Below are 13,483 nucleotides of genomic sequence, written 5' to 3'. Positions count from 1 at the left end.
CCATTTGGCCCTCTGAGCCTGCTCTGCCATTCATCACGATCACGGCTGATCGTCCAACTCAATCGCCGAACCCTGCTTTTTCCCCATAACTTTTGATCTCAGTCGCCCCCAAATGTAAGAGGTCTCACAACACCAAGTTAAAGTCCAACAGGTTTATTTGGAATCATGAGCTTTCAGAGCACTGCTCCTTCATCAGGTGAATGGAAAAGGAGGTTCACAAACACGGCATATATCTGCACATACACAATTGCAGGACAATTACAGGTTGGAATATGAAGCGTGGTTGGAATGCACAGGTAATTAAGTCTTTATGGATACAGAAAGAGCAAGTGGAGGGAAGGATAATCACAGGTTAAAGAGGTATGAATTGTCCCAAGCCAGGACAGTTGGTAGGATTTATAGAACATAGAACATTACAGCATAGAACAGGCCCTTCGGCCCACGATGTTGCGCCGACCAGTTAAAAAACAATGACCCTCGAACCTAAACCAAACCCTTTCCATCCATAAACCTATCCACGGATCTCTTAAATGCCCCCAAACTAGGCGCATCCACAACTGCAGCAGGCAGGGCATTCCAATCCCTCACCACCCTCTGGGTAAAGAACCTACCCCTGACATCCATCCTATAACTACCACCCCTTAATTTAAAGCTATGCCCCCTCGTGCTAGCTTTCTCCATCCGAGGAAAAAGGCTATCACTGTCCACCCTATCCAAACCTCTGATCATCTTGTATGTTTCAATAAGGTCCCCTCGCAGCCGCCTTCTTTCTAATGAAAACAACCTCAAATCCCTCAGTCTCTCCTCATAGGACCTTCCCTCCATACCAGGCAACATCCTGGTAAACCTCCTCTGCACCCTCTCCAAAGCCTCCACATCCTTCCTATAATGTGGGGACCAGAACTGCACACAGTACTCCAAGTGCGGACGCACCAGAGTTTTGTACAGTTGCAACATGACGCTGCGGCTCTTAAATTCAATCCCCCTACCAATAAACGCCAAGACACCGTATGCCTTCCTAACAACCCTATCGACTTGATTCCCAACTTTCAGGGATCTATGTACACATACACCTAGATCCCTCTGTTCATCCACACTATTCAGAGTCCTACCGTTAGCCCTATATTCTACACATCCATTATTCCTGCCAAAGTGAATTACCTCACACTTTTCCGCATTAAACTCCATCCTCCACCTCTCGGCCCAGCTCTGCAACTTGACCAAGTCTCCCTGTAGACTAAGACACCCTTCCTCACTATCTACCACACCTCCGACTTTGGTGTCATCAGCAAATTTACTAATCCACCCAGCTATACCCTCATCCAGATCATTTATAAAAATTACAAACAGCAGATTTGGCAAGGATACAATTTTATAGGATTTTAATAATTAAACATTCAGCGAATGGGAAACTAACAGCAAAAATGCCCATTGAAAGAAAAAAAAGGGACAAGTATCAGGGGTGGATCTACCTGTATACAAATGGGAACACAAGATAAGGTCACACACACAATTGCAAAACTTCTCAAGGGATTATGATGATATCCCAACCTATGACACATGGTGGGGGGTATGGGGTGGTGTTGGAATAAACAAATGAGGGCTTTCCACTTCCAACAAACAGAGGAAAGATGTGTATACAGAAAACGCTTTCTCCATTTTAGGCTCCATGTCACCATAAATACACAGTGAATATGTAACATGGACTTGATACATGAATAAACACAAATGTGTCTTAACTTCAAATTACTTCTTGTAGAGAACAGCACATTAAGATATTTGGGTATTGGATATTTTACTGTTGTCTACTATAACATTTTCCATACAAACGAATTTCACTTTGGACTCAAAAATCTGGCAGAGAAATATTTTTATAAAGTAACAATATCATAAATTCAATGGCGCCATCCTCAGTAAGGAAATCTGTCAACCAGAATGACACATATTAATTTTGATTTAGAAATATAACCAATAACATTAATGTCACTCTTAAAAGTAATCAAATGTGCTTTTTTAAGTAGGCTTAAAATCAGCTCAATCATAAATCTCATTCCTGACATTTTCTGGCTGGCAAGTATTGAAGTCTGCAACTTGTAGGAAATGGAGTCTATATATTTAGATTTATTATGGCTGGGTATTGGGAGTAATAATTAATTCAGTTTAGCTAAATAAACTGGAGCACAAAGGGACATGGTATTGAATTGTTAACCACCCCCTGAACATATTAGCTACGGTACTTGATAGGAGAGCTGAAGAGCCGGAATTCATGTTTTGTCATTTATGTTTCTCTCTCTTCCAGTTTCTGAATTCTGTTAGCATTTCAGTCCATTGCCCAGTAGGAGACAAAATTAAGCATAAGACAGAACAAGTTCTTCACTAGATATCTGACCTTATTCCCAAGTGCATGTTCCCTGGTGCACCAAAGCAATTTCACATAAATGAGCCAAATTCATTATGCAATACTTTGGAAAAAACAACTCTGGTACATACATACTTGCAAACAGTTATCTCACAAATGATTTATGCGTAAACATGCTGAATGAACCTTGAACATTTAAGATCTTACCTACTATTTGCCCCCGTATTGTATCACTGTCTGTGGGATTGAGCTTGCATAGGTCTAACCGCTGGTCTGACAAAAAAAAAGAGGGTACAATGTTATCTGAATTGCGTGAGTACAGAATTTATGGCAACACAATGAAAGTCTTAATATAGTATGAGGCAAGTGTATATTTTATACATAGTGCTATTGTCAGAGGACCAGATCCAGGGAAAACATACTACTCTGCATCTAGGCCAACAAATAGATTGTAGCAGCTATGGGCTCTCAGGCCTGTGTAAATTCACACCCTTCCACACCACATCCCTTGATTGATCATCACCAGAGGTGCATCAGGATGTAAAGGCAGATTCCTGTTATGTCACAAAGTAATGAGCATGGCAAAGGATCTGACCTGATGGTCACAAACAGTAAATGTTAATTAACAATTAAGTTGCCATTATTGTGGCTTTGATCACAAAATCCTTCCTTTAAGTTTTGCACAGAAATGCAACAATGTTGGCAAGGCCAAAAATCAGACTGAACCATCAATCAACAAAGAGGCACATGCAAAATTTCAAAAACAAATCTGAGAAATTGGTCATTTTTCTCTGCATGAAATGCTTATGAAACACACAACGCCAATAAGGGGTAAAGAATGGTCAGATGTACTTTAAAAAAGGGCTGGTATGGACTAAGAATGTATTTGTCTCTGTTTGGTTAATACGTGAGAAGTCTTAAATGGGTCAATACATGTTGTATTCACCTTTACTCATCCGTGTCATGAACTGAGCAAATAAGAAATAAGGAATAAAAAGAGAAAATGGAAATATTCAGCCGGTCAAATAAACATGGAGAAAGAAACAGGTATTAACATGTCAGGTTAAACCCCGTTTCATCGGAACTAAAAAAAAGTTAGAGATTTACCAGATTTTAAATATAAATACAGGGAAAATTGGGAATTACATGGGGGTGGTGGTGAAGAAAAACAGAAGTGAGATCTGTGATAGGTTGGAAGGCAGGAGAGATTAAATGACAAAGGCAATGGCGCAAGGTAAAAGAAGATGGTAATGGAACAATTAAAGAAACAAAAGATGGATCTAGGGCAGTGGTTCCCAACCAGTGTGCCATGACCAACGGGACTTGAAGTTGAAGACAAAGGTCCTATGTGCCTATACAGAAAGCAAAAGCTCAAAGGGTGCAAAAAAACCCTGGGAGGAGTGAGAGAGACAGGGCAAGGTTTAAAAAAAGACAAGAGGACAGGGAGAAGTTAAAAATGAAGTTCCCAGAAAGAGAAGACAGAAAATAGAAGATGGGCCTCAATTTTTTTTATAGTATGGAAGTGTGCCATGACTTATAAAAGGTTGGGGACAACTGGTCTAGAGGAGGTGCAAAGAGAATAGCAGAATTGTCATGAACAGCTCCCATGAAAAAAGGGGGCAGAGATTATGACCCCAAAATTGTACAAAAGGTTGTGAACAACATAATCAAAAGATGAGATGCTGTTCTTCAAGCTTTCACTGAGCTTCACTGGAACAGTGTCAGAGCCAAAGGACAGAGGTCAGAATGTGTGTGGAGTACAGAATTAACCTTTCAATGAGGCACTTGATTGCTTTCCAGACTCGGTGCTGAGTTCAACAATTTCAGATCGTAACCTCTGCTCCTATTTTGTCCAGACAGTAGCTATTTGGTGAGGATTCTGCTGTTCCCATTTACATGTTCATCCAGGCCCATCTTCTGTTTTTTGGTTGGCATTTTATGTTGCCTTGCACTATCATCCCTTACATCATTTAGCCTCTCCTGCCTTCTTGCTCATCACAAACTCTCCCTCGTGTTCTTTTGTTTCCTCCCTGCCTCTTTTATGGCTTAAAGCCGGTTATATCTTCAACTTATTCGCAATCTGACAAGAAGTCAGGCCCGAAACTTAACTCCATTCCTCCCTTCAGATATACTGCTTTGCTGGTTGGTTATTTCCTGCATCCTTCGTTTGCCTTTACATGAGGAATAGGGAAGTTTTGTTTTAATCCAGAAATGGGCTGAACAGCATAATACCAGGAGAGAGGCAAGAGTGGCTGCCTTCAACATCTAGGCAGAATGGTGCCACAAAGTCCAAGCAAACTTGCAGTCAATGGAATATGATTCAGTGGATAGAGGTTATACCTGTTGCAAAGGAAAACAGTTATTGCTGCCAGAGGTCAGTCATCAAATCCATTTGGACATTAGCACAAGAGTTGCACAAGTAATTATCTTGGCCCAACCATCCTCAGGTGCTCTATCAATGAATTTTCCTCTGTCACAAAGCCCCACGGAGGTGGAACTGTTCACCTTGCATACATCTTTATTCAAAACTTCTCCAATAGCTCATGCCATCTTACAGGCAGAGCCAGATCAGGTATTAACTGACACGTACCAGGCAATACTTTGTGTCACATACGTGCTGGGTAATAAACAACTCAAACAAGATCAAGCATAGCCATTCCCCTCAACTTTCAAAGATATATATATACTACCAAGTGCCTCACCATCACTATCTTGGGGCTCACCACTGGTCAGAAGTTGACTAGCACCAGTCTTATCAACAACATGGCTACATAACCATAGCAAAGGATGAGGACCCTGCAACAACTGGCTCATTTCCTGACCCTCCTCAAGCCTCCCCAACATACACAAGCTTCAAGTCGAGTGTGATGGAATGCTAATTATTCAACCTGGACTGCTGCAGAAATAACAACACTCAATTGGTTCAACACCAATCAAACAATGCAGTTTACTTGATCAGTGCCATTGCTAATGGACTAGTATTAATTCCCCCATTGCTGGCAAACTACAGCTATACTTATTACAATCTAAAGGATGTATTGCAGTAAGTCACCCTCGTTACTGAAGACAGCATTTCCACCCCCTGTGAGCTCTAACACTGAGAAGTATAACTATTACTAGGGCTTAAAGAGCAGGAACAGTTACAGTGTTTTCAGATGGAATAATAGGGGGGGATAAAAGAGCAAACTACCACAAAGTTGCTATGGACAAATAGAGTTTAGCTGACTTCAATGAGATTTTATAATGAGATAATAGAAAGAGTTCATAAGGATAATGAGGTTCCTGTAGTGTACATAGACTACCAAAAGGTCACAGAATCATAGATCATCGAACCCTACAGTGCAGAAAGAAGCCCTTCAGCCCATCGAGTCTGCACCAAAGACAATCCCACCCAGGCCCTACCGCCATATTGCTACATATTTTCCTCGCTAATCCCTCTAACCTACACATCCCAGGACACACTTAGGGGCAATTTTAGCATGGCCAATCAACCTGACACGCACATCTTTGGACTGTGGGAGGAAATTGGAGCACCCGGAGAAAACCCACGAAGAGAATGTGCAAACTCCACAAGGTCTGTGACCCGAGCCGGAAATCAAACTCAGGTCCCCTGGAGCTGTGAAGCAGCAGTGCTAACCACTGTGCTACCATGCCACCCATAAATGTTTGAATAAATTCTGAATAAATGCCACAAAACAGGTTTGCAAACAAAGTTAAAGCCCTTAGAATTAAAATGACAATGGCTGTAGGGGATAAGAACATAAGAACATAAGAAATAGCAGGTGTAGGCCATCTAGCCCTTCGAGCCTGCCCCGCCATTCAATAAGATCATGGCTGATCTGTCGTGGCTCAGTTCCACATTCCCGCCCTCTCCCCATAACCCTTAATCCCCTCGCTTATCAAAAACCCATCAACCCGCGTCTTCAAAATATTTAGCGAGGCAGCCTCCACCACTTCAACAGGCAGAGAATTCCAGAGATTCACCATCCTTTGAGTGAAGAAGTTCCTCCTCAACTCCGTTCTAAACCGCCCCCCCCCCACTTTATCTTGAGGCTGTGCCCCGTAGTCCTACTGTCCTTTCTGAGCAGGAAGAGTCTCTCCACCTCTATCCTATCCATCCCATTCATCATCTTATATGTCTCAATGAGATCTCCCCTCATTCTTCTAAACTCTAACGAGTACAAGCCTAGTTTATTCAGCCTCTCCTCATAGCTCAACCCCCTCAACTCCGGCATCAGCCTAGTAAACCTCCTCTGCACTCCCTCCAAGGCCAAAATATCCTTGCGTAAGTGCGGCGACCAAAACTGCACACAGTACTCCAGCTGCGGCCTCACCAGTGCCCTATACAGCTGCAGCAAGACCTCCCTACTTTTATATTCAACCCCCCTCGCTATGAAGGCCAGCATCCCATTAGCCTTCCTGACCACCTGCCGCACCTGCAGGCTGGGTTTTTGCGACTCATGCACAAGGACCCCGAGGTCCCTCTGCACCGTCACATGCTGCAGTTTTTCGCCACGTAAGTAATAGTCCTTCCTACCATTATTCCTACCAAAGTGGACCACCTTGCACTTGCCAACATTAAATTCCATTTGCCAGTTCCTGGCCCATTCGCCCAGCCTATCTAGATCCTCCTGCAGACTCTCCACACCCTCCGCGCATTTTGCCGTTCCACCAATCTTGGTGTCATCGGCAAATTTTGACACCATACACTCGGTTCCCTCTTCCAGATCATCTATATAAATGGTGAATAGCTGAGGCCCCAGCACCGACCCCTGGGGCACTCCACTAGTCACCAACCGCCAATCCGAATAGCACCCATTAACCCCCACTCTCTGCCTCCTATTTGACAACCAATCCTCTATCCACGCTAACACCCTACCCCCAACTCCACACCCCCTTACCTTCTGCAATAACCTCTTGTGAGGTACCTTGTCAAACGCCTTCTGAAAATCAAGAAAGACCACATCCACCGGCTCTTCTCTATCCACCGCCCTAGACACATCCTCACAGAACTCCAATAAATTTGTCAGACATGACTTCCCCTTAACGAAACCGTGCTGCATCTGCTCTATCAAGCAATTCCCCTCAAGATGCCTCGCTATTTCCTCCTTGATGACGGATTCTAACATTTTACCTACAACAGACGTTAAACTAACCGGCCTATAATTCCCTGCCTTTTGCCTGCCACCCTTCTTAAACAACGGCGTAACATTAGCCGTTTTCCAATCTTCCGGCACTTCCCCGGAATCCAGCGACGTCTGGAAAATAACCACCAAGGCATCCACTATCACCTCTGCCATTTCTTTCAGAACCCTCGGATGCATTCCATCCGGTCCTGGGGACTTGTCCACAATCAGCCCCTCCAGTCTGTCGAGCACCACCTCTCTAGTAACAATAATGTCATTGAGACTCTCCAGTCCTACCACCTTTCCATTGCTAACACCCAGCAAATTATTCATGTCCTCCTCCGTGAAGACCGCAACAAAAAAGTTATTCAAGACCTCAGCCATTTCCCCATCCCCTACCACTAAGTCCCCCCTCTCATCCTCTAAGGGTCCAACGTTCACCCTAGCCAGCCTCTTCCTTTTTATATTTTTATAAAAACTCTTGCTATCCTTTTTTATATTAAGCGCTAGCCCAGCTTCATAGTTTCTCCTACCCTTCTTTATCAACTTCTTTGTCAATCTTTGTTGACATTTAAACCTCTCCCAATCCTCTTCTCGCCCACTACTCTTAGTTACTCTAAACGCCTCCGCTTTTAATTTAACACTTTCCTTCACCTCCTTCGTTATCTACGGCTTATTACCTCTCCTCCTACTGTCCTTTTTAACCATCGGAATAAATTTCTGCTGAGCACCAAGAAAGATCTCGTTAAAGATCCTCCACTGCTCCTCAGCAGACCTACCTTCCAACGCGTTCCCCCAGTCCACATTCGCCAATTCTTCTCTCATCCTACCGTACTCCCCTCTGTTCAAACAAAGGACGCGTGTCCGGGAACCCACTTTCTCCTCCTCCATCTACACCAGAAACCCACCATACAATGATCACTCTCCCCAAAAGGATCCTTCACCGCAAGGTCCCTAATTCTACCCACCTCATTACATAACACCAGATCCAAGATAGCTCGCTCCTCGTCGGCTCCAACACACACCGTTCGAGGAAACTATCCCGGCAGCATTCTAAGAACTCCTCCTTGAGCCCACCGCATCCAACATGGGTCGACCAATCAATACGTAGATTGAAATTTCCCATAATTATCGCCGTTCCATTCCTGCACGCTGCACTTATTTGCGCGTTAACAGCTCGCCCCACCTCCAGGTCATTATTCGGGGGCCTATAGATGACACCCACCAGCATCTTCCTCCCTTTGCTGTTCCTAATCTCCACCCGCAACGATTCCACTTTCTACTCTTTGGTTCCTATATCATCCCTTGCTACCACCCTGATGCTATCCTTAATCAGCAGAGCTACGCCACCCCCTTTTTCCTCCCGCCTATCCTTCCTAAACACTTGATACCCCTGGACATTCAGCTCCCAGTCCCTGTCACCCGATATTAAATTGATTGAGTGACAGGAAACTCAGGATAGTCGTGAACAGTTGCATTTTGGACTGGAGGAAGTTATATTATGGAGTTCCCCAGGAATTGGTATTAGGACCTCTGCTTTTCTTATTTTACATTAATAGCCAGGTTTGGTGTGCAGGGAAAATTACAAAATTAGCAGATGCTCAAATCTTGGAAGTAATGTGCAAAAAAAAAAGAGGACAGTGAAAGAAGTCAAAAATGACAGACTGTGGATTGGCAGACATGGCCTAAGTATGAAGTGATACACACTGGTAGGAAGAATGAGGAATGGCAATATAAAGGATACAATTTTAAAGGCAGTGCAGGTGCAGACAGACTTGGAGGTACAAGAGCAGGTTCAGAATGTGGTTAACAATGCATACATAATCCTGGACTTTATAAAGAGAGGCACAGAGTCCAAAAACATTGGTTCAGCCTCAACTGGAGTAGTCTGTTCAAGCCTGCCCATTTCTGATTCTGCTCCTGTATCTTATGAACTTATGAGGAAAGGTACGAGGTTATTTGACAGCATGCAGAAAAGATTCATGAGAATGGTTCCAGGGACGGAGGACTTAAATTGTGAAGATAAATTGGAGATGCTGGGGCTATTCACCTGGGGGCAGGTTGAGGGGAAATTTGACAGAATTCAAAATCACAAAGGGCTAGATAGAATCACTGGGGAGAAACTGATCCTGTTGAATGGAAGGATCATGACCCAGAGATTCTGATTTAATGTAATGGCCAAAGGAAATGAGACAAAATGGGTTTGGTGAAAGGCATGACGAAAAACATCTTTTAAATTAAAACTACAATTGGTTAGGATCTGGAATGTATAGCTTGATAGTGTGGTGGAGGACGCAGATTCAAAGGAAAAGTGGAAAAAAAAACTGAAAGGCTACATATATAAAAGGTGTGGGACTGCATGGGGTGCACAGAGAACTGGCACAGATATGATGGGCCAAATGACCTCCTCCAGCATTGCAAAAATTCAACAATTCTTAAAAAAGATGGGGGGTGGTGGTCAAATATTGTTAAGGAAAGAATCACAGCTGAAAGGAGGGAATGATATGCTGGAACATATTCTACAAGCAAAAAAGGGGCAAAAGGACAACTGAGGAAAGTGGAGAGTTGGTTCAATACCAAAAGCGAACTTGCTATTGGGATGCGCAAGACATGGGCATGACTCAATGAACATTTTGCATATCTTCACAAAAGAAGGGTATCATGAACAAATTGTAGTTGAGGAGTGTAAAATACTAGAAGTTACAAACCTAGGAAGAAAAGAAATATTAAGGTGTTTTGCATCTTTGAAAGTGGATAAATTATCACCCCAAAATGAAATGTCCCCCAGGGTGCTATGAGAAGTAAGAGATGAAGCAGTTGAGGCTCTATCATTTTTCAATCCTACTTGGATACAAGCATTGTGCCAGAAGACTGGAGGACTGCTAACATGATAATATTCTTTTAAAAGGGCAGATTATAAATACAATCTCGATGGTTGATGAATGATTGGAAACTAATTCTGAAGGATTGGGTGGCATGTTGGGACAGTGGTTCGTACTGTCTCCTCCCAGTGCAAAGACCTGGGTTAGATTCCCGCCTTGGGTGACTGTGTAGAGTTTGCACATTCTCCCAGTGTCTGCCTGGGTTTCCTCTGGATGCTCCAGTTTCCTCCCACAGTCCAAAGATGTGCAGCTTAGGTAGATCGTCCATGCTAAATGGGGAATGGGGCAGGGGAAGGGCTGGCTACGATGCTCTGTCAGAGAGAGTTGATGCAGACACGATGGGCCAAATACCCTCGTTCTGCACTGTCAAGATTCTATGATTAGGAATCTGGAACTTACCATCTGAAATGGTGGTAGAGGTACTTGAAGTGCTGTAATCTACTATTATGAGAGCTATTGACCAACAGCTGGAAAATGGGAATGGGATCGGGATCAAGCTGGATCACTCTTTTTGGCTTGCACAAACAAGATGGGCCAAATGGTCTCCTTCTGTGAATTAATTTTGTATCTTTATGAACAAGAGGATCACTGGTGCAAGAAAACCACTTTCAAATATCCCTCCATGTCACACACCACCCTGACTTCGACATACCATCATTGGTGGGTCAATTTCTGGGAATTCTTCACTTCTCAGCACAAAGGCAACAACGGTGCAAAGAATTAGCCATCACTTTCTCAAGGCAACTAGGGATAAGTCAACCCTGATCATGACACCCAAATTGAGAACAAATAGGTATTAAAAAAAAGCTGAGACATTTTATACAGAGCCTTGGCTCAATGCCAGAACTCTTTCTCAGAGTGAGAAGTTCATTAGTTCAGATCCACTCCAGAATCATGGCCATGTAATCTCTGCTGACACTTCAGTGCAGTATTGAATATGCGCTGTTCTCTCAGGCAACTGTAAAATATCCCGTGACACTTTTCAAAGGATCAAGTGTTCTCCTAATTTCCTGGCTAATATTTACATCTCAATCACACACAAAAAACAGATGACTTATTCATTTGTCTTATTGGTGCTCGTGAGATATTCTGTTTACAAATGGACTGCCACTTCATCCATATTACCAACGACCAGATGACAAGAAAAGAACTTCATTGGCTGTTAGGTGCTTTCAGAAATTACGAGGTCATTAAAGATACATATTAATGCAAAACCTTTGTTTTTAAACAGACCCAGCTTTCTCATCCAAAGAAAGTCCAGCACAACTTGGGTCACCTACACAAAACAAAGGAGAAAATGAACAGTCCAATGCCACTTCCCAATTGCAGACATGCTTTTTGTAAGGAGATACAATCACCATTTTCTATTCTCTCCTCCAATGGAATACTCTACAATCACAAAGACCCCAAGCTAACATATCATCTAGGATCAGGTAAAATTCATTCCATCAATACCAGGCTATTCGAGTGCCAGAAAAGCTTGAAAATTAAACTTAAATAATTAGTTAGTTAATCCTTGCTTATACATTAGTTCTACTGCCAAAAATAATTATCAAGAGACAGACTACATACAGCCAGTGTCCTTTAGCCTACTGATGGCATTTGATAGCAGCCGAACACAGCCCAGGAAGCCAGCTCCCTGTTTCTTATGTATTTTCTTGTGATTCCATATGCTTATAGTAATTGAGTCTGCTTTTCCAATGTACCTGAAAAGGAAGAAGTTATGAGTATGAAAACAAAAGCATCACCACAAACAACTTAAGATGCTGAAATTTCCCACAAGGTTTCCAACAATGCTTTCCCCATCTTTCAGATTTATTACATATTAACGAGTGCTGGGATGGGAGCGTGGAGGTGGAATTTTAACTATTTAACTTTGGAAGGAGCACCAGGATAAAGCAGAGCTGACAGAAACAGGCAGCATCTGAAAAGAATAATAATTCAAAAAGAGGATGGATCAGATAAGGGAAATGTGAGGTATGCTGGAATCGATTTGGTGCATGTGTGTAAATGCATGAGCATGGTAAAATAAGGTTGTAAGCTGCAGACCCAAATAGTCATGGGGGAAGTACAATAGAGTGGCTATAATGTGACTTAAACAAGGGGAGGAAATGTCTTTTAAGATTCCTAGCTATGGCACATTCATGCAAGATATAGAAGAAAAAAGTGGCAGCAGGATTGGTCAAAGATACTGTTAAAGACTAGAATGCATACTCAAGCATATCAAAGACAGTGCCCATTTTGGTTAGAATTAAAGAATTCAGGAGGTTTTTAATGCTGAGTGCATATTATGAACTACCAATAATGTGAAGGAGACTTGTAAACTTGCATATAAATTACAGAAAGATGGAGGAATAACAGGGCCATTTCTTTTTTATTTATTCACTTGACATGAGGATCATTGGCAAGATCAGCATTTATTGCACGTCCCTAACTGCTTGAGGTGGAGTTGTGAACCACCTGCTTGAACCACTGTAGTCCATATGGTGCTGGTACATCCTCAGTGCTGAGAGGAAGGGAATTTCAGGATTTTGACCTCACAACAGTGAAGGAACAGTAATATAGTTTCAAATCAGGATGATCTGCGTCTTGAAGGGGAATGTACAGCTCATGGTGTTCCCATGAAACTGGGTGTTCTTGACCTTCTATGTGGTAGAGGTCGAAGATTTTGAAGCTGCTGTCGAAGGAGTTTTGGCCAACTGCTACAGTGCATCTTGTACACAGTACACACTGCTGCTACTATGCAGTAGTGATGCACGGAGTAAATGTTTCTTTCCCCACAGATGCTGTCAGGCCTACTGAGATTTTCCAGCATTTTCTGTTTCAGATTCCAGCATCTGCAGTATTTTGCTTTTATTGTAGTAAATGTTTAAGAGTGGGTGGGGTGCCGATCAAGAAGGCTGCTTTTTCCAGAGCTGCTTGTGTTCAAGTAATGTCAGTTATTCTCATCCAGGAAAGTGGGGAGTATTCCGACACACTCATGATTTGTGCCTCGAAGATAATCGGCAGCCTCTGGGGAGTCAGGAGGTGAGTTACTCACTGCAGAATTCCAAGCCTCTGACCTTTTCTTTCAGCACTGTCTTAACATGGCTGGCCCAGCTAAGATTCTGGTCAAT

General features: G+C 42.8%; 1 protein-coding gene across 3 annotated transcripts in view; it reads right to left on the bottom strand.

The window, feature by feature from the left end:
- The window catches only part of smurf1 (SMAD specific E3 ubiquitin protein ligase 1), a 140,858-nt gene that overhangs the window by 37,495 nt on the left and 89,880 nt on the right, over positions 1–13,483 (bottom strand). For 2 of the 3 annotated variants that reach the window (XM_080206387.1, XM_080206388.1), the window contains exons 4-5: positions 11,940–12,073; positions 2,567–2,632 (exon numbers count right to left, since the gene is read on the bottom strand). In XM_080206387.1, coding sequence (XP_080062513.1) covers positions 2,567–2,632; positions 11,940–12,073 — 200 coding nt within the window. The remainder of the gene's footprint in view (positions 1–2,566; positions 2,633–11,939; positions 12,074–13,483) is intronic. The other variant, XM_080206389.1, reaches the window with a different exon arrangement.

This window comes from Carcharhinus amblyrhynchos, chromosome 18 (genome assembly GCF_965287045.1).
Source record: "Carcharhinus amblyrhynchos chromosome 18, sCarAmb.v2.hapA, whole genome shotgun sequence".
Taxonomy (NCBI): domain Eukaryota; kingdom Metazoa; phylum Chordata; class Chondrichthyes; order Carcharhiniformes; family Carcharhinidae; genus Carcharhinus; species Carcharhinus amblyrhynchos.
Note: the sequence above shows the minus strand (reverse complement) of the source record. Positions and strands in the feature narration are given on the sequence as shown.